Source organism: Diprion similis, chromosome 9 (genome assembly GCF_021155765.1).
Source record: "Diprion similis isolate iyDipSimi1 chromosome 9, iyDipSimi1.1, whole genome shotgun sequence".
In the NCBI taxonomy this organism is placed as follows: Eukaryota; Metazoa; Arthropoda; class Insecta; order Hymenoptera; family Diprionidae; genus Diprion; species Diprion similis.
Window position 1 is genome coordinate 5036734 of NC_060113.1, and position 20910 is coordinate 5057643.

The 20910-nt window shown below is 41.8% G+C and overlaps 1 protein-coding gene across 1 annotated transcript in view; it reads left to right on the forward strand.

Annotated features, from left to right (window-relative positions):
• The first annotated feature begins 1183 nt into the window (after positions 1 to 1183).
• The window catches only part of LOC124410696 (protein prickle-like), a 75472-nt gene continuing 55745 nt past the window's right edge, over positions 1184 to 20910 (forward strand). Inside the window, exon 1 of the mRNA XM_046889268.1 lies at positions 1184 to 1341. Coding sequence (XP_046745224.1) covers positions 1217 to 1341 — 125 coding nt within the window. The 5' untranslated portion in view covers positions 1184 to 1216. The remainder of the gene's footprint in view (positions 1342 to 20910) is intronic.

The following is a 20910-nucleotide window of genomic DNA, read 5'->3' on the forward strand; positions in this document are numbered from 1 at the left end:
ATGCGGTTAATCTATCGCATGTTGTAAACGGCGGGTCTTACGAGAAGAATCGTTATGGATTAAATAAAGTATTTTTTGTCTACAAGATTTCTAATCTCTCGAGTATATTATTAATTACAGAGACAGGAATACACACGCGTGTAAAAAGGACCAGTCGATTAAATTTCAACCTTTCCTTCGCTGATCGATCGCGTGCGTATACCTTCTACACGGTGAGTTTAACGCGTGGGCGTGTTATACTGCTTAAAAGCGTCTATATAGGCGAAGTGAAGTGAAGAGTGAATAAATAGTGATGAATAAAATGACAAGAGAAACATGAAAAACCGCTTAATTAACTTGAGGAGCTGCTTGGCGGGCAGATAAGAGGCTGTTTAAAAAATACTCTGTGAAAATACCGAAATATCTTATTTTATCTCTCTCTCTCTCTCTCTCTCTCTGTCTCTTTACACACGTGTCCTTTCTATCGTTCTGATCTTGAAATTCGAGAGTCTACCGATTCTGTTCGGAAATCGTTACTCGATCTTCGAAAAACTTGGCGTGTAATTAAAACCGAACTGCAGGATTAATTGCGTCATTCTTTAAAAGAAGGACCGAGTTTTTTGCTCCATGAACGCATAATTCATCCGAGCCTTTTTCGACCGGGTTTAAAAAGGAAGGTCTGGGCGATTCGAACGATCTGCAACGCGTGGAGACCGAGTCCTTGATCGGTGATTCGCCTTCGCCTGACTGTTCCTGGATATAAATAACGCTGTGCGCAGTTTGTCTCTTTTCCTCGTGCCCATGCATGGCAGATCGCTGTGTTAATTTTCGAGCTAATAATTTTGGTAGATATTATAACACTCGATAACGTAGAAAAATATAAATATTGAGAGAGAGAGATATATATATAGAGATAAAGTGTCGGAAAATAATAGCATAAAAATGATCAATCCGATGATCGCAGTCGCCTCAATTGGATACCCGGAACATAAATTCGTCATTCAATTGACGGAACTATTACGCCTTTTGAAATCCAAGATTCGGAGTGACGATGAACAGCCAAAGTGATTAAGTGGTTACGCAATCCTTGAGTACAACGTGGTGTGTGCGATGACGTAACGGATATATTGATGTAATAATACGCAAAGCGCGTGTACGTTTCACCAGTGGACGTAGAACGAGAAGTACATGCACACAAATTTTAACGTTCCTCCACACAATTTATACTTCCGAAAGGATGCAGGATACCGGTATAAAGCGGAGCAGGTCTTCGGGCTGGATTGGCAATCTCAGATCAAGGTCTCCCAATCTGACATTTTGCAGGCTGAGCAGAGCCTGGAGCAGTCTTGACCACGTTCACAGGTAGATTTGAAATTTTTTTTTTTTTTCTTTTTTAATATTAAAACCAAGAGTGTAAAAATTTTCCACAACTTTCAGAGATTCTGTGTTTGATTAAAGTGAAAAAAACGTATGAAATGAAGTTACGACTTGTATGAACTAATGGGATTGAAAATAACATCAAAAGCAGTAAATTGAACCTCTTTACTTGTTCAATATCGCCAAAGGACTAAAGACTGTTGGACCTAAGGGCTCCAGGCTTCAACGTCTATACTGGATCGCAAAAGCAGCCTGAGAGTTGAAAAAAAAGAGTTTTTCATTTTCGAAGCCATGATATTGAGGGAACATGATTCTGAGTACCAGTGATTCAGTAATTCAATACTATTCGAAAAGGCAGCCGAGAGGTCCCGGACCAGTTATCCATAGTAATTGAAATACAATTTTGGAGCGGCCCGTTGACGGGAAGTTTGAAATTCCAGTTATTACGGAGCATTACGGGATTAATAAACTGATTAACGTGGCCAGCCTGGAGCTGCGGCCTTTCTAACGCTGTCACGTGTTAAGTGCTCCGCGCTTTGATTCTATCGGGCAACACATGTATGTTTGATGTATTCTGGTCCGTTATTATACCGTTTGTATCAATCATTCTTGACCGCTCAGTGTGTGTCTGCGGGCTCTGCTAGAGCAATCCACACTCCAAATTTCGAGGGTGATTTCTCAGGATAAAATTACGCCGCAACTCTTCACCGGTTCATCTAATGAGGCTAATCTCTTAGCCGTATTTGAGTGGCTCTTCTGCTCATTAGAGTATTAGAATTTCAATAACATTCCTCTTTCTAACCTCGTGTAATTAATAACTTGTTTGTAATGTGTTGAGGGGTAAAGTTTGACGCCATTTCCCTACCAATCATGTAACTACAAACGAAGCGCTATATGCGGTTCATTATATTTCGACGAGCAGTATGAGAACGAAATTTTCTTGATCACCTAAAGTGGAAGTACGAATGATTGAATGCAGCGATGAAGTGTGATTCATATGAAACCAGAACGTGTATGAGAACGTAACAAGAAATGAATAAAAAAAAAAAAAAAAAAAAAGTTTTGTATGAAAAAAAAAAAAATGGAATAAATTCTCGAAACTATGTATATGTATGTATATAGTACATGTCACGTGAGATTTGAAGAAACAATTCTAAATTCGGTCCGCGTTCCAGAGACTTGTTCTTCGTCATTAAGCCGTCGTTCCAAACCCTCTGCTTCGTTGGCTGTTTTTTTTTCTCCTCCTCCTCTTCTTCAAAGCATCATCAATTCGTTTCCTTTCTAGATAGTCGGACTCTCAGCCGTGAAAGAGGATAGCCTCTCCGACGACTGAAATAGTTTCTTTCGCCACGGTATTTCTTACGTCCAAGTTCCTAGGCGTCTTTTTATACAGCCTTATGATTTGAAGAACGTCTAGAGCGAAGTACGAAGCGAGTTTTATAGAACAAGGAGATCGAGAGGCGCCGAAGCCCTCGTACATACATACGCGCAAAAAGACAAACTATAGGTACCAGATTGAAAACACCTCAGGCTTTTAATAATATACCGAAGCTGTACTTTTCGCGGTGTTTCCATACGGCCACTTTATCCACGTGGATTAATGGAAAAGTGTGATAGTTCCGATCTCGTTATCAGCTGTTGTTTCATTTTTTTTTTACTCCTCCTCTGGACCGCTGCACACATGCTGAAGTCAGGCATCCTCCTCAGGGAATTTCTGCAGCGCATGGTTGTGTCGTGTTCTTCCTTTATATTGCTGCACGTAACGCTCGCATCCTTCGCGCTTCCTTTTGTCTCTACATCCTAAGGAGATTTGAATTCTAGTCAAACGATAAGACCGCTCTTCTCTGCTTATAGTAGTAGCTGGATGCAGTCAGTGACCCCACGCGGTGGTAACGCGGCAGACCCTCGACGTAGGAACGTTTCTTAGGACGCATCTGTACTGCGGATTATACTTGCCCATAATACGTGCATATACATATATATATATGTATGGATACACACGTACGGAGGACGTAGGGTACAGCTGCTGTTGCATCGCAATTCCTTGCGGAGAGGAGAGGAGAGAGAAAGAGGCCGGATCCTGAAGTCAGTTAATACTGACACCTTACACCCTGTCGCATGAAATATGCCTATTATGTCTTGTATCGCCGTGACTTGGTCATAGCGTTCACCCTTAAAACTCTCTGTATAATAACTCGTTGAATACAACACTTGGCCTTCGAGGTTATGGCTTGTTCCCGTTGCAGTTATTAGCTACCCTACCATGTAGTGTCCGCACCTGTGGTTATACGCTTCACCAATGACGGTGATCAACATCTGTCGTACTGAACTCGCATTGTCTTTTCACGAAATTAGACGTGTTTGCGCCTTTTTCCTATAGATCCAAGACGACGTTCACCTTATATAGTTTATAACACACGTGGTCGCAGCCGGCGTTTCAAGTTCCACAATTAATTACCTCAAGCATTCAACTCATTACTTAAAAACACAAACATAAACATATTCTTAGTTGACGTATATGTGTCCGAAATGATCAAGGTGGGGCGGGAACAGGGGGAAGAGAATCGTTTCGTTTATTACAAGTATGTGGAACGCGGTATCGCATTACGCCCAATTGTTCTCTGCAATGGTTATAATCGAGGCCGTAGGTGCCACACGTGCTTTTGTTTACGTATGTGTATACATGGCACCTATAACGCAAAGTGTTTCCAGCCTCCGTCGACCCTCTTCAGGCTCAAGTCAAATAATAAAAGTATAGGGTGTCGAATTTCTCCTACGGCATGGAATGCCATGGCACGGACTATTTTACTCCAAGTATTGTAAATGTGTGTGTGTGTGTGTGTGTGTGTATATGGGATTAGAAATCCTACACCTCGGTCATGCTTCAGACTCATAACGTGAGTAAAAACATCGCGAGCCTTATGCTGTCATGTTTCAAACCATAGCGATCAAATGACTTGATTTGCATGACTACAAATTCATAAAATACTTACTGTTTTCTTAGGGATGAAGATATACTGTATATATAGAATATATTGAACAGTTTTCAAGACACTTGATGTATACGCGTTGGAAATAATAAACCACGACGCGATCTTTTGTTGTACTTTTTGTTGGAGTGTGGGCCGAATGTAAATACACACAGACCACTTGTTGGTGAAGTAAAGACGACGAGAACTTCACAGCTTCAAGTTCGTTCGAGACGAGACGGTAAAGACTGTAAACACACTCCCACGGATAGTGGACTTTGTAAAGTTGTTGCAAATCGTAAAATCTAATTTATTGAAAATAAACGAATAATTTTCGTCCACGTAAATTGAGCCTTGAAAAAAAAGAGACGAAGAATAAAAATGATGGTTCCTTTCGCGAGATATGACAACGTTGAAAAACGTTTTTCAAACCCTCAAGGGTTGTTCAAAACAGCAGACACCCTGTAGTTTATGGTTTTATAGGTGAACGTGCCAAAGTTTATGGAAAGAGAAACGTGGTGTTGGAGTTAGTGCGAAAGGTATTCGCATGTAAAAGATCAGGTGAATACTCTGTACCAGTAGCAGACGGCAAAGAGTCGTGTCGAGGGGCTGCTTTTTACGATATAAATGGGTTTAATAAAAGCCAGATTTTTACGCGCGTTGTATAACCGAGTCGAGTAACGGAGAAGAAAATGACAGGGAAATCCACTCGACTTAAACTTTTCCCGAGCACTTTACTTAACCTCGGCTACTCCATCCACGCTCTCATTTTTCACCCCGGGGGTGCGGTTATAATGATCATTTCGGGGCGCGCGGCGCCGAACCGCGTCGCCCTCGAAGACCTTCGACCCCTGATCGCCCAGGATTGATTCTAAAATTTTAAAACATCCTCGTCGGAGCAGCACCTTGATTGGCTGCAAGGTGCACTGAGTGCATGCAGCTAATCTCGAAAAGCTAGGGATCAAAACAAGAGTACCAGTCTCGTTCGATAAATGAGAACAGTATAAGTGACCTCTGGCATTGTAGATCTTCGTCAGAGATTCAGTAAAAGAAGAAGAAGAAAAATAAGAAGAAGAAAAAGCTGCACCACCACTTTGGAAGTCCATGAAACCCTGCGAGTGCGATCCATGAATTGAAGGACGGCGGTAATTGCGTGGAAGTTATAACCACGTCGGTCATAAATGGAGGTCTACGATGAGGTCTAAGTACAAGAGGCCCTCGTTGTTGGAAATTCTATAATCGCAAACTAATTTCTCCGTGTTCTTGCAAAATTCATTTTTCCTCGTAAAGCGTTGGCGTGCCGAGGGAGTTATTGCAAAGCAGGTATGGCGCATGGTGTATCAGGGTATCTACACCAGCCGACGTCGTAACTGAACGAATCGTCTAACGTACGCAGTAGGTAGGCATTTCGAGGAGAGTATGTGAATGGCATAAGAGCATAAGAGAAGAGGAAGGAAGAGGGCCGAGGACGAAGGTGGAGGGACAGGCATGCGGCCTCAAGCTATGCTGGTTATGTGGTCAGTGGTTCTCTCTTCGTGGCTACCAAGAGTAGACACCTCCTTCCCAAATTAACGCACTACCGGATGATCCTGTTTCCAGCTTTCGGCAGGAGCTTCGAGGACCGGCACATTCCGATCCTCTTTGATCCTGATCATTAATACTCCACGGGAATAGCCGAAATCCTGGCCCACCGTAGGAATCCAGAATATTTGAAAAAGGACACGTACGTGTGTCGTCCGGAGAAGAACTTGCAGACTTCTTTTCGAGTCCTTTGCCATCTGGACATCGATCATTATCATACCGTTGTCCTTGCCGCCTGCAAATGCATGTAGAGCTGGTATATATAGAACAAGACTACCTCAACAAAGCAGTTGCTCCTTGTCAGTTGCAAGAAGCATGATATCAGTAATGCTTTCTGCATTTCTATATCTATTCCGCAATTGAATTTAAACGCGATCCTCGTTCTGCACAGTGTTTTTATGGAGCAAAAACTGCTTACCTAAATCACCCGGTGATTCGCACTATGTTTCCTGACAACCTCAGCCACGACGTCCGAGTGTCTGTAGTCGGTAAGATAGCGAAAGAAGTCAAGTTCTAACTCTTCGAGTGGTGTGACATTACGCATGTATGGTTCTACCGCAAGCATAGACTCTATATAATTATCGCTTACACTGCACTCATAGCCTCAGGCATGAATTGTTGTACAGTTGGTATTTAAACGACGCACGACGTTATAAAAACGGCATTAGCTCGTACAAGTTAAGCCGGAAATCACGTGAGATACATTGATAGCAAAAAGTAAGAGAGATACTTCCTGATCGATAGACAACACACATTGATTGATACAAATATAGGCAGTTAATAAACCACGTGACTGCACTAAGTCCAGATGCATACATCCAATCTTGAGTCATCAGATTAGGGTTAATAGCCAACGATGGATGCAGGCCGATGCGATTAGCGCCGAATTCGAGACCCAGGAACCATCACTAGAGTCCTCAGATGCTTTTGCATCGTCGCACAATTATCAGCGGGTAGTCGATTGAATTAGCTCGAACGACATGACGTGCGTTGCATGCGTCTATTCGTGACACTAGCAATGGTGAGTCCGGATGACAATGCAGGATTTCAAAGCTCTCTCACGGACCTCTGGATTAGAAAGGTGCGGGCGGTTTTTACACGGTGGGTACCGATAATAATTAAACCAGAGGCTCGTTTCGATTCACCTCTACTACGCCACAAATGGTAGTAAGGGAGTAAAAGCTGCGCGTGTATGTAATGTAACGGAGCTTGAAGATGAATAATAACGATCCTGAAGCTGGTGCATCATTTGGTCGGCTCGGGTATACATTATAAAGAATTGCTACAGTTTTACTTCAGTACGAATCGTTTCTTCGAAGTATAATAGGCACGCTCCTTTAGTACAAGAACGCGGAGGCATTTAACGACGGACTTCCTTATTCAGGAAAGAACTAAAGCTAAAACGCTCTTCTACACTCCGGAGACTTTTTATTCTATTCTCTTTAGTTAGGTTTTTTTTCTATTCCATGGTTAAGTATAAGTGATAATGGTAAGACGGCTGATTAGTTAGTTAACGAACTTAACGAATCGGTAAATTTAATAAGAACGTGAACCGCATTCACATAACCCAGAGGATGGAGGGGGGAGGGGGATGAATTTATACGGGGTGAGTGATTTCGCACAGCGTTATATTGATCCGTGGGTTTTCGTATATAACACAACTCCGCCTCGCGCTGTGAGATATACGTTTTTTTTTTTCCTCCCTTATTTCTCTGCTTTTTCTTACGGGTATTTCTGCGGGTTACCTTGGAAGTAGACAGAAGAGAAGAGAGGAAGAAGAAAGTGAGTTTGCCACGGTGCGCCCCGCTGCCTTCGGGATAAGTTTGTTAGCTCTTCCACCAGACGACGACGACGACGACGACGACGACGAGGAGGAGGACGACTCTTCGAAGAGGGATGGATGGAGGGTCCTTCGGATACGCCAGAAATCCCCCAGAGGCTTCCAACTTCCCCCGGAGAAAGGTGTCAAAGCAAATACTACTCTCCTCGCTCCGATGCAAACATCTCGGTATATATCACGAGCTGATATTACTGTCTCAATCGGAAACTTTGTTTTTATATTACTACGTCGAACTATTGTTAAGCGAAAATAGTTTCTTTGATTTTGAATAAATGGGTTAAGTGTCGTTTGAAATTTGGCTTTTTTGGATAACTAAGACAGAGATTGTTCTCCTTGAACGTATAGATCATTTTGTGAAACCTTTTCGATGATAGTTGTTTTAGCTTATCTATCATCGATGACTGTTGATAGTTGTGTGGAATTCAACAAAAAAAAAAAAATTACAATTTTCGGAAGTTTTCACGTTGAATTTAAGTATTGGATTCTACTGCTTGAACTTTCTAACTTTTCGAAATAAAAAAAAAACTAGTATTTTTTTCTTCTGCTCTCACGAAATTTTTACGATCAATGTTGAAACAGGTTTGTTAAAAACTTTGCTCACAGAAAATTCCATCTCGGTATTCATTTGATACAATCTTTTTATTTATTATACCGAGTTAGATACCCTCAAGAGTGGAAAAAACAAATCTTCGGCTTAGCGCCTTGTCAAGGCAATCGTAGGTAGTCTTGTCATCGATTACTTACCGGTGATCAATAAACTGAGATAAATATCTGATATTCAAAAACATGATCATAGTTTTTACTGGCTTTATTCATTCACGACCCAAAAAATCGCGCTATCTTCACCCTTCCAATTTACCAAAATCAATTGCTGAGCATGCTCGTTCAATTCATCAATGGTCTGCCTAAGATTCGCATCATGGTTATCCATCCTCGTTATATTCAAGGAAAAACTAAGCTAAAGTGAAGAAAGAACAATCGAGTTAACGCGTTAACGAAACAATCACATCCATTAGAGGAAAAAAAAAGAAAAAAAAAAAACTGAAACAACGTTGGTAAAAAACCAGACGATAATCTTACGTCGCGATAAACAACGCAAGAGCAAGCAAGCATCACAGAAGTGAGCATTAAATAATACGCACACTACAAAGATAAATACTAAGCGTATATGTATATATAGTGTATCGAGCTTACACACATGCAAAATTCTATATACCTACACGACTGTACCAAGAAATTACGGGAATTTGTTCAAAGCTGTTACCGTACTTTAAATTGCTTCAATTTTCTTCTAGAGCATTGCAGCTTCTTCTCTACTATCCAGCCATTAAACTAAACCCAGTTCATTATAAGGCCACGCGTATTTCCTCTGCACTGGAACGATTATCACCGCATAAACATGCGGAATACGCCAATTTTTTCCGCATCGTCAATCGTTTCATTCCGCATTCGATTCGAATCAGGCTTGATTTTGCTTCCAGTCGTCATTTCATTCCGCTTTTTTAATTCCTCTTTTCGGAAATTATACCGGATATTTTACCCCCTTTTTTCACCCTCAAAACGCGAAAGTACCGCGTGACGTTTTGCGGAAGGGACCGAGATGTTTGACACCCTCGAAAACGATTCGAACGAGACGAGGAGAGCCGCCTTTCATCCCCGACACCCTGTGACGCAGGACCTCGCAGAGTTTCGAATTGAGCAGTGCTCCCTTCGCCATAGGGTGAAAAATTACACCCCAACTTATTAAACGAAAAAGTTGAGAACGCCGTTTGATATATTGCCAGAAATTTCCTGCTGCTGAAGGGGGGGTTAAAAACTCGGCAGCGTTTTCTTTCGTATTATTATTATTATTATCATCGTCGTCGTTGTTATTATTATTATTATTCTATATTATTGGCATATTACCGGGCATTTATCACCGGGTCCATTTGGGCACCACCGCGTCGACTGCACGAGTCTCGTCAAAGAATTTCTCAAGAACAATTCGTCAATGTGAAAAACAGCCCCTCGTTATTTAGGCATTACTCAAACTCACCCCTGTTCTACCTCTATACTTTTAAACGGTTGAAATTCTTCTTTCCAGTGTTACGGAGATTCGGTAAAAATTAATGAAAATTTCACAGTTACATGGATGAAAATTTTCAATCACACAATGCATCTGTAATCACGACAAATTTCTGCCCAGAATTAAAAAAAAAAAGTCATTTTCAAGACGAATGATCGTCGAGTTACCAAAGTACCGTGACAAAATATTCTCATACTACAGTTAGGAGATGAATTTTCATTAGCGGATACATTTAACCTCTTGAAAAATTCAGCTCTCAATCCTTACGACCGAGGATAATGAGAACGAACGACAGCCGCGTTATTTGCGTATGCATAAAGTAAATAGCAGCGAGCTTTGGAAAGTTCGATTTATAGGGGGTGAGAGGGGGGTGGTGAGCTTAAGATAAGCATTGGCTTCAACGCGGTACTTTAGGGAGCTTTCAAGACAAAGGGATATCTTACTAGAGCCAGTGGTGCAGCCTCTGAAACGGTCGTCGAATTGCCATCCGGCGAGAATCGAGGGACAAATTTTAGAATCCGTCAGACGCTACGCCAGTGATACTTTATCGTTGGGGATTTCGACGATTCCGTTAAGGCGGGGGAAATCCGGGGCGAGATTCAAACCAGGGGATGGGTTTCCACTCTAAGGAGGTACCCGAAAGAGGAGGACCCAAAAGATCCGTCGCAGAATTCCGTCTGCTCAGCGGGAAATTCTCACCCTCGTACTGATTTACCCTGTTTACCTCGATTGTTTTTCGCCCGTTGGTGAATTTTTTCGGATTGAAAATTCGGCAATTTTATCGAACTCTGAGCCCCTGTCTATACGGTGCTTCTAATGTGCGAGATCAAATTGTAAATAGCTCGGGCCCGTTGCTGAGCAGCCCGCCATTTATGGGATGTAAGCCTGGTATAGCGTCGACGTAACTTGGTATAAGCTTGATATGATGGCCCATCCATGGGGGATCAGCCTGCATAATGTTCCGTGGAACACTCTCCCGGCTGATAGCTCACTCCGCGATCTCGGAAAACTTTTCTTCCGTTGACTTCGTCTTTCGGTGTCTTCTCGCACGTGGAAAGTAGGTGTCCATTAACCAGTTGGCATGTCCAGACTTTGAAAAAAGTTTTAGGGATGTGGACGTGGACGAGGGATTTGTCACGGATCTAATGCAGCACCGATCATCTCATGATGATTTTCAGGATACCAGATTACAGGTTTCAGATCAATTTCGAATGAGCTTGAAGTATGATCAAAATCAATTAAGGAAGTCTTTAGCAACATGTCAATAAGTTGAGAAAAGAGTTGACAATTACAACGATGAAAACGATTGAAATAAATTTTTGTCCTCACTTCGGCTACCATTCAGATTCACAATAATTAGTTGCAAAAGATTAGAGAAATCCTACGTTATAGTGTAGTTTCTCGAATTGTTCATAGATCACTTAGCTTGTCGAATTCGAATTTGTTCAGATTCATTTCTACAACAATATAAAAATGTCGTTTCATTTGCGCTCACCATTATCGACGTGAATAACGTTAGCGGAGTTTGTTTGAACGGTTTTCCTTTTTCATCCCTGGTTTAGAAGGTCAAATTCGTTAGTTCTTCAATAACTCTGAAAACCTGAGTACATCCGTTCTCTTCTCAAGTGAAAACGGCCACGCTTAATTGAGTTTTATGTGGGCTTCAGGGGAGGATAGAGACGGTCTTAATTTTTGAAGGGAGCAAAAATGTGGGGAGTTTATCGAATGTCTTAATTCCGGTGATAAAACCCGGAGAACAATGAGTGGAGGTGGCAGTTTGTTGAGCTTGGAAAGTGGCGTTCGGTTAGATCCCGATGAAGCGAATGGGGATGAAACGGCGGTGAGCTTCGTGAGCAGCGAGTCCCGGTGAAAACGGAGTCTTCTGCCCCTCCTCAGAGGGAGCTGTTATTTTCCGATATAGTTTTCCAAGCACGAAGTTCGTCGGGACATTGAAATTCAGGTCGTATTTCGCTTTCCATTTCTATCCTGTCCTATCGGGTTCTCTCATTCTACGAGCATTCGCCGGCTAACTCACCCTTTGAAGGTGCGCGCGCGCGGTTTTAATCCTCAACTGTGGAGGTTCTCCACCCTCCAGAGCACATCCGCCTTTGTCTTTAATTTCATATTGGAATGGGAAACTTGTTCAACCTTCAGGAAGGTTCACGAATGCACCGCAATATCGAAACAAAGACGCAGATCTTCTCTTTGCGGTTATTGTCCAGGCAAGCTCAGAGTTCGAGATATCGAAGCTTGGAACGAAATTGACTGTATGATTATCGGCAGCTGATACACCGGCTTTTGCAATACCTTTTGTAAATAATGTACTTTGGAGTCAGCTCAGAATTTTTCGTCGATGTGTTACTTCAGCGTTACTGCGGCTCTCGGATATTGGCACGTTGTATTGCGGTGTACATAAGCAAGAGACGCTGAGAATAAGAAGAAGGCAGAAGGCAACATGCTTCTGACGCTCTGCCATAACTTATTATCCTTCCTACGGAATTACTCCGGCTATGCTATTATTTACGCTCACGTATTCCAGTTTGCGCAACGTCCAGACCGCACCGATACACCGTGAATTGTTACCGGTATAGGTAATCCTTCGATTTTTCTTTTCTTCTCTCTTTTTCTTCTTTTGCACAAAGTATTAGCAACTTTATAGACCAATGAAAACATCTCAATAGGCCTTATTTTTACGTGAATTAAGTCATTGAACAGTGATGCTTTTTTTCATGAACTTCAAATAGAATTTCAATTTTCGAGACATATTTTGAAATTTTTTTACTTTTCGTATCAACGGAATAGGTCAAACTTATCATCACAATAGTTGAACCAGAAATTATCCAGAGAATGGGTTGGTTACCAAAGAAGATAAAACGTTCCTTCGATACAATTTTCGAGTTTTGAAGAACCACGTTTTCTTTATTGGCAATTTGTGAGCTAAAGAGTAGCAAAAAGAGAATAAACTTTAAGACGCCATAACTTAGGTATAAGAAAATCATCGAAAATTGTTTTCCTTCGTTCTTCCTCCTCGTCCGTTTTCCATTTCCCTCGTCGTCGTCTTGAAACGTTCCTTCATTTCTTTCTTTTCAATTAACACATTTCCCCAAGTACGGTTATTTCCTTTGTTAGCCAAATAAGAAGCGCGCGAGTCGGTTTTATCGTTTCACCGGGGTTTTCTCACCCGGCGAGATGAGGCGCCGCCGGAGATTCAAGACTGCACTTCAGAGCCCAGGTTTCCTTCTCTAACCTCCGGAGGAGGCGGACAATTTGCATACATAGCATCTGTCACCAGCCCCTTAGCTACCGCTTCGGCCATTTTCGGCTGCGCGTATCTTCCCGTTTGAATCTATGGATAATGGGGTCCCATTCTTATGCTAAGTTGTCGAGAAGGCTGGTTGCGCGCGGCTGCTCTTTCTTATACGAGGAAAATCGCGCCGCTTCGAGCTGATCGGCGTCTCACTCAAACGCGGCCACCGCGCCGTTTAATTAACCCCAGTTATGTCGAATTCAATAAATTCAACTATTCAAATCTCCCGCCACTCGGATTCCTTTCGCGCCCGATACTCCCTCTACCCCGTGTGTCGCCACGCTTGTCCGGTTGCGTGCTTCCAGGCTTATATGGCCTTTATAATTACCCGGCGCACCAGCGACTCGCTCCCGATTCTGCGCAAACTGGATTCCTTTTGCGTACTTCAACGTTTTACAAATAATCAGAGCGTCGTGGTTAAGAGAGTTGATCAGGCGTAATCTGAATCTCCAATACAAAACAAATATTCTTCGATGTATTAAAATAACGATGAAACAAACGTTGAAAAGCTGTACTTTACGAAAGCTTGTATTATTTCCTGAAGTACATAACCTACAATTTTCACTTTTTAACGACAAGACGGAGATTGTTTCAACGAAATACGAATCGATCAGCTTCACTCTCACTTTTTTCAACCTTGCGTGACACCGGCATATTGTGTTTCGTTAATCTTTTACCGAAAACTGCACACCGCATGTAGAATAAAAAGTGAATCCAACCTTTAGCATCGCGTCTATAACGTCCATTGAGAGCACAATATAATACGTAATTGAAATTTCGGAAATCAGAGCATATAGACGAAGTATAGTAGAATGGCGAACCGTGCGATCCGGCGACAGATGTTATTAATGAGAATTTAACAGGAGTTTGGGGCCAGACGTCCGACCGCTAATTAAATTAATTTCGGGCAACCCGCATCGCGCCCGAATAATATAACCGAGGTTGGGTTAAACTGGCAAAACTCTTTCGCGTTGTGGTTAATTACGCGAGACGAATCTGGCGAGCCGATATTAGTCTAAAATTTGATTTCGAAAGTCACGTTAAAAACTTTGATAAAGCATTGTTACTACGATTATCATCGTCAATTATTTTTCTACATTTTTGCATTCTCTTCTTCAAAGCCACCCCGAGGAGAAATATGTGTATAAAGAAAAGCGGCGAGCAAGGAGCTGATAAAATTTCGGGACTGGGGGGCGGTTTCGATATAAGAATGGTGTGTCCCGTGGGGTTCATTGGATATGCCGCGACGTCACACGGGGAGCACCGGTGTTCCCGATAAAAATATGCGGTACTAGGGACACCATCTGTAGGTTACGGTCTCGACGGGCATAAAATATTCCGCGACAATTCCGTGCGGCTGCACCGCACATATACGTGGAATATGCCTGAGGTATAATCCTGCAGGATGCGTCGAAATATGAGCAAGAAGAATATTGAAGTTAATATATAGAATACCGACGACGGAGACGAAGTCCTTGTCTCGGGTTTTATCGGAGCTGGGGGTGGAAATTGCGTCGGGAGAATTCAATTAAAAATAATTCGAAAGGGTTTCACCCTGTGCAAACGACCCTGGATAATAATGATTTGATTCTACGTTTCACATTTATTTTAATTTTATTTTTTTTGCAACGCAAACAGAAAATGATTCGTCGGTTTTATTATAAACGGTAATAACGATGATTGCTCGTCTTATCCCTCGCATCAAAGCGGATTGACGTAAATTCGGACAGTGAGTCAAATCCAGGGTTCATTGAAACAAGTTTCGAGGAGGAGGAGCAAGTCGTTTGTATGTAAACGAGCCCTTTTACTTGGCCCTTTGTTGGCCCTTCGGTGACCGGGATGGCCTGGACAACTGGGGGCCATAAACCCTCGGGGTCCAGCCACCTGCATTTGTATATACATATAGGTGTGCATGACCAAGTCAGTAGACTTACATTAGTCAGTTTGATGAAAACCCTGCGGGGGGAAACCGGCTGCAAAATGGTTTGAAACGCGGGTTACTTCGCCAAATTTTATTGGCATTAGATTTTTCACTTGCCATAAGAAGAATCGTGATGGATAAGTAGTATGTGAATTACGAGTCGAATGGCAATGCTGGAGATTAATTGGCGAAGTTTGAATCCCAGGTTCAAGTTCCGAAAACGCCTAATTTCTTGAAATATAGAAATCAAATTCTTACGAAACAACAAAGTTTCGCATGATTGGAAACCCGGCGGCTCAAAGTTCCAGATGATTCAAGTTTGAAATGTACAAAAAATAGAGCTACGTTATCATATTTCTCTACTGATATTCACGAGTCATATATAACACCGTTGAATTCGAAATATTTTTTTTTCAAAAAATTTTTCAACAATCCTTTGTCGATGAAATGATGACAACCTTTCTGGAAACCTATGCGATTAGACGGATATCCTTATTATCGGAAATATGATCCTGGCACATACATTGCTCCCCCCCCCCCCCTTCCCCCTTTAATAAGACAAATATTTGATTAAGTCCGCTGTGGTTCCGGATGATCGGAGAATAGAATTAGTCGTAATCTCGAGGCGCGAGTTTGGTAAATCTCCTCTAAATAAAATCCGGCATCTGGAGGAAACCCTCATTTCCACTCATCTCGGTTGCTTGTTCTTTGCGCACCCTTCGCCGATTCTTCACCCTCTGTAGTCATCGTCTTCGTCGTCGTCGTCGTCGTCAGTGCGTTTGAATTCGTTCAAGGAAATGTCTCGTTGAGATTGTGTTTTCCGATCGTTGACAATTCTGTTTCTTATTGTATTTTGCTTACTTCTTTTTCCCCCGTCTTGTTTATCTGTAGCCGTTTCTCCTTTATTTTTCCGCTCTTTTCGGTATTCCGCTTCGAAACGCAGCTGCGCCACGAGATCGGCAAATAAAGCCAATCGACGATTTTTACTACGCGTAGGAAGGCAGGGAAACGCCACGCCACGGCGGCGGTTGGGGTAAATAAAGACAAGTGCTTCGTTCCCTCGGGATCCCCGGAGTTGAACGCCTCTACGAAACATCTCAGCGATAGAGATTTTTATTGGCATGTCAACGTGTACCTAAAAAAAAAAGTTCACTTCTAGTTTTTAAGACCTTTCGTTCCATGTCTTTAGCGCTAATCAGACCTTACATGGTTTTTTTTTTTTTTTTATTCACATTTATTCCGAATTAGAGAATATACTATATCGAGTTTAAAGATTCTCCGATATAGTGAATAAATTTCAATCTAATCAAATATTCTGATATTCTGATTATAAAAAATATTGTCGAACTATTCGTAGGCATAAATATATATATATATGAGAATTTGTAAATTGTCGTTAAGATATATGAATTATATAAAAAGAGAAGGAAGAATATTTTTTTCTCCAACAATCACACTGACATTGTTTGAAAGAATGATTTTCTATCTTATTTGGCTTGTGATAAATTTTTCTATTTCCTTATTGTTTTTTTTATTTATTTAACCTACATTTCGAGCTTCTAACGAGCCTGATATTTTTACACCATGGGAATGACCAAGCGGTAAATGAGCTGGACGTAGTAACGTAACAAGAGAGAAGAGGAAAAAAAAGGATGATTCCTACGTTAGGTTCAAAACGAACAAGTCATCGAGGCCTTGACGGGCAACGCAACGTGACGTTGGGTTACACCGCTGTCACACAGATACAAAATCATCGTCTGTGAATAAAATTCTACATTATACCCGCACTTCAAGCAACTCGTTACCAGCTTTGAACCACGCGAAGGTTTCTCCACTTAAAACTTGAAGGTTTTCATCCAACGTTTCAACGCTGGGTACGGAGAGTCTGTGCAAGTTGTATAATATTGCGTATATTGCACTCGTGTGGAAAGAAGGCAAAGAAGTCTTCATTCCGGATCTGAAGATGGAGTTTCCGGTTCCTCTTCTTCTTTCATTAACCCTTACGCTGCAAGATCTGGGTAGCTGGAGACTCGACATCAAAGATCATTGCAAATAAAATTGTTTGGATGTTTTTTTTTTTGTTTTTTTTTTAGATAATTTTTGACGTAAGGGTTAAAATCTCCGGGTGGAAAACGACGGAAGAAATGAAAATATAGAGGGATGTTTCGTAGAGGAGAAATAGGCGACCGAAGGACATTACTTCAAATTCTGGTGACGTTCGATTTTCATGGGATTTCATCGGAATACCAAATTCATCCCCTCCGCATTCGCATTCGCATGCGGTAAATATCGTCGGAATCGCCGGTAGAAGTGCGGTTTTCGTATTCCTTTAGCTTGTTGTTCTCTAGGAAAAGAAGAAGAAGAAGAAGAAGAAGAAGACGATGTAGAAGGAGGAGGAGGAGGAGGAGGAGGTGGACGACATTGAGACCAGAGATTTCTGGTTACTTCCTCGCTGGCTAAGCAATCGGGGATGAATAAGAAAGAGAAGGAGAAAGGAAGAAAAAAAATAAACCGGAGAATAAAAAGTAACGACACGATTCCGGTGCCCCCGTGATGCCCGATAAACGGGGGAAATGAAACGTTTCTCTTTGAATAGACGTGCCGCTGCGCGCTGCACTGCGACGCAACGGATAAAATGCTTGCTTACTTACGTTATACAGACGTAGCCTCTGAAATTCAAAAATTCCACCCCATTTGACATCCAGATTTTCATCAACCGACTTCAGTCAGTGAGCTGCTCCCCGCCATTATACTCGAACCGTTTAACCACCATCGAAAGTAAGTTTAATACGGGACGTGGTTAAAAAAAAAATATATATATCAAAAACGTATATCGAAATTTTTTTAATTCATTTGCTAAACTATCACGCACATGATATTTCTTTTCACACGTTATTCATCTTCTCCTTTGTAACAACAAAGTACAACGAGTTGTGTATAAAAAAAAAAAACAAAAAAAAAACGTCGCGATTGGATCGTCACCTAAGACACAAAACTATATGCATATAGATACACAGCATCTTTACGTGCGCAGCTGATTATGAATTCTGAGAAAGATTTTCAGCCGGTGTGAGCTAGCCCGAAAGGTATAATGTAGACACAAGCGAAATTCAATCCTGATGTACACCTCGTTTAATCACAAGTGTACGGATCAGATTTCAAAGTCCACTATAAGTAAGGTGCAGCGCAGCGCACTTCGCCGAGACGAGAGAAATAAGATGTTTCGGAGTGAGGGAAAAAAAAAAAAAATAAATAAAATAGAAACTATTTCAGCATTCCTTGAAGTCTGATGACTCTCGAGAAAAAGAAGAAGAAGAAAAAAAAAAACAGAAAAGAAACAATCATTCTGTCACACATTCGTTCATTGCGATTTTTATCTCAAACAGTTTCGAGTTCTTGGAAACATTTCTCGGTAGATAAAACTATACACACTTCAGCCGTAAAACCAGCTTTACCAACTTTCTCCCGATAGTCAGGCTATTGAGTGAAGTTATCTTAAAAAAAAAAAAAAAATATATATTTCACTCATCCCTGTTACACAAAAGAGAAATTTCCAGTTGCGGTTACGATACAGTCTCAGATTATTTTCGATTTTTCTAATCGTTGTTACCCAAGAAATATACAATTCCGGAGATAAGATGAAAACGATATTTGACTTTGTAACCATTACGTTATAAAAAATCTGTTACTTTTTCATTACGATCATTCAAACCATATTTAAACAATTTTTGTCCCGATTATATCCATTTGCTAAATTTTTTCACCAACTTTTAACTAAATGAAACTTTTTCGATTGTGTTGAATTTGGATACGAAGACACACGAAGGTATCCGGCATTCTCCTACACTCGAAGATATGTCTCACTCACTCTCTCTCTCTCTCTTCGTCTCTCTCGCTTTCTCCATGGTACATTGTTCGCTCGAAATTCAGAACGGGGAAATCGCCCGGTTCCATTAGACCAGCCGGAGACGAAGAGCGAGAGAGGGCATTGGGGGTGGTGGTGGGTGAAAACGTGCCCCGACAGTATGCATTGCCGCAACCAGGAGGGTTGAAACCCCTCCGTCGGGCATACGGTGTGCGTTTTCCATCCTGCAGGGAACCAAATAGAATTGTGGTTGTCGCGCGGTTTCACCCGTTTGAATATATCGCGCCCTGCTTTCGTCAATTGGCCTCTTCCTCGGGGGTTTCGAAAGCTCGGCAAACCCTGGGATCAACGACCTAAGACGTTAATGGTTAAGATCGATGCCGTCGAAGCGAGAAAAGAATAAAACGAAAAAAAAAAAAAAAAAAAGAAAAATCTCGCCTGATGTGTCGGATTCCAAATTGATTAAGCTGGCGATTAAAAAAGTATCAAAAATTTGAATCTATCGTGATTTCGATATTTTTGCATACGTAGGTACGTCGGAGGAGACGAATCGAATGATTCCATACGTTCGCCGAGCGTAAAACAAGAATCTCTCAATTCCCGCGAGCATTTTCCGGGATGGTGGGTGGGGAGGGGGGGGGGGGGGGGGGGGGGGAGAGTTTGTTGGCTCATAAATATTGCGGGACACTTTAAAATGCCTCCGGCAGGACCGCCGCTTGCAGTAGAAAAAGAATCCATCGGATGAGGAGGAGGAGGAGGAGGAGGAGGGGCTTCGAAAGCAGCGGCACACCATGACGTCGCACCGCGTCGCGAGAGAGAGAGTGAAGGACCCCTCGGCAAAGGGAACGAAAAAACGGATGTAAGAAGATGGAATAGAAGAAAGGTTCCAGCAGTCCTCCTCCACCCACCGCCGAGCATTAGTATTCCACAATCGTTTCGGCGATCCGTCTCTTTGGACAAGAATTCAAACCATTTTGATCGAATTTCTGATGTCAGACGAATTCCGTATCGCTGTTGTACAGTATTTATCTTCCCTTTATGTTATACCCTTAGTCCCGCACCAAAAACGCAGACAAAATTTTCCGCTGATTGATAAAAAGCGTCTGCAAAATCACTTTGCATGCGCCATATGGTTGAAGAAAATCAAACTAATCCAATCAGGCCAAGATATGACCTTTGACGTATCATTTTTTTTTTTTTTTTTTTTTTTTTTTTTTTTTTTACTTTTTTGACATAAATTGAGTAATTTTAAGGCACAAAAATTATCATTTATCTTCATCAACGTTAAGAACTTTGATTAACCGGTGATAAAATTGCGCTAACAACCAGGTTCCGACGTCATAAATGAGAAGAGTTTCCAATAACCCTTTCTTTGCTAGTTAAATTATCACTTCCAGCAGAGGATAAATAACGATTACAGTTTTTACGTCGATTTGAAAGATCACCACTTCGCGTCAAGTCGCGGCGAACCGTTCAGGACGATACAATCTTCTCTCAGTTTCCGAGAAGATTGATGCGGGACATTAACGGTCTGCAGATGCGTGAATCAACGGAAATAACCAAAGTTATCCACTACTTGACAAAATTGGCACAACTTTCATATCACCAAGACAACAATCCCCCCCCCCCCCCCCCCCCCCCCCCCCCCCCTTAAATTCTACTCTCGTACGGTTAATCGCATTTGGAGAAAAGCCAACTACGATGGTGAAAAAAGTGTTGTAAAAAAAAAAAAAAACACGTCATTTTTGACTTCTCCTACGACAATCCTGAAGTGAAATTTCTTTTCAAACGAAAACCAGACGTGAACCTTCCATGGCTTTTTATTCTCCTCCCTTTGTCACGTTGGCTGCAGCAGCGCAGGCGTGGTCCTGAGACAATTGAAACGATACATCAATGACTGAGTGAAGGGACAGCGGCTCTGGGGTGGAAGGACCATAGATCTTGGACCGGACCAGAAACAAGGAGCACAAATCAAGGGCCGCTGGATCCCAGATGTCGTCCTAAGC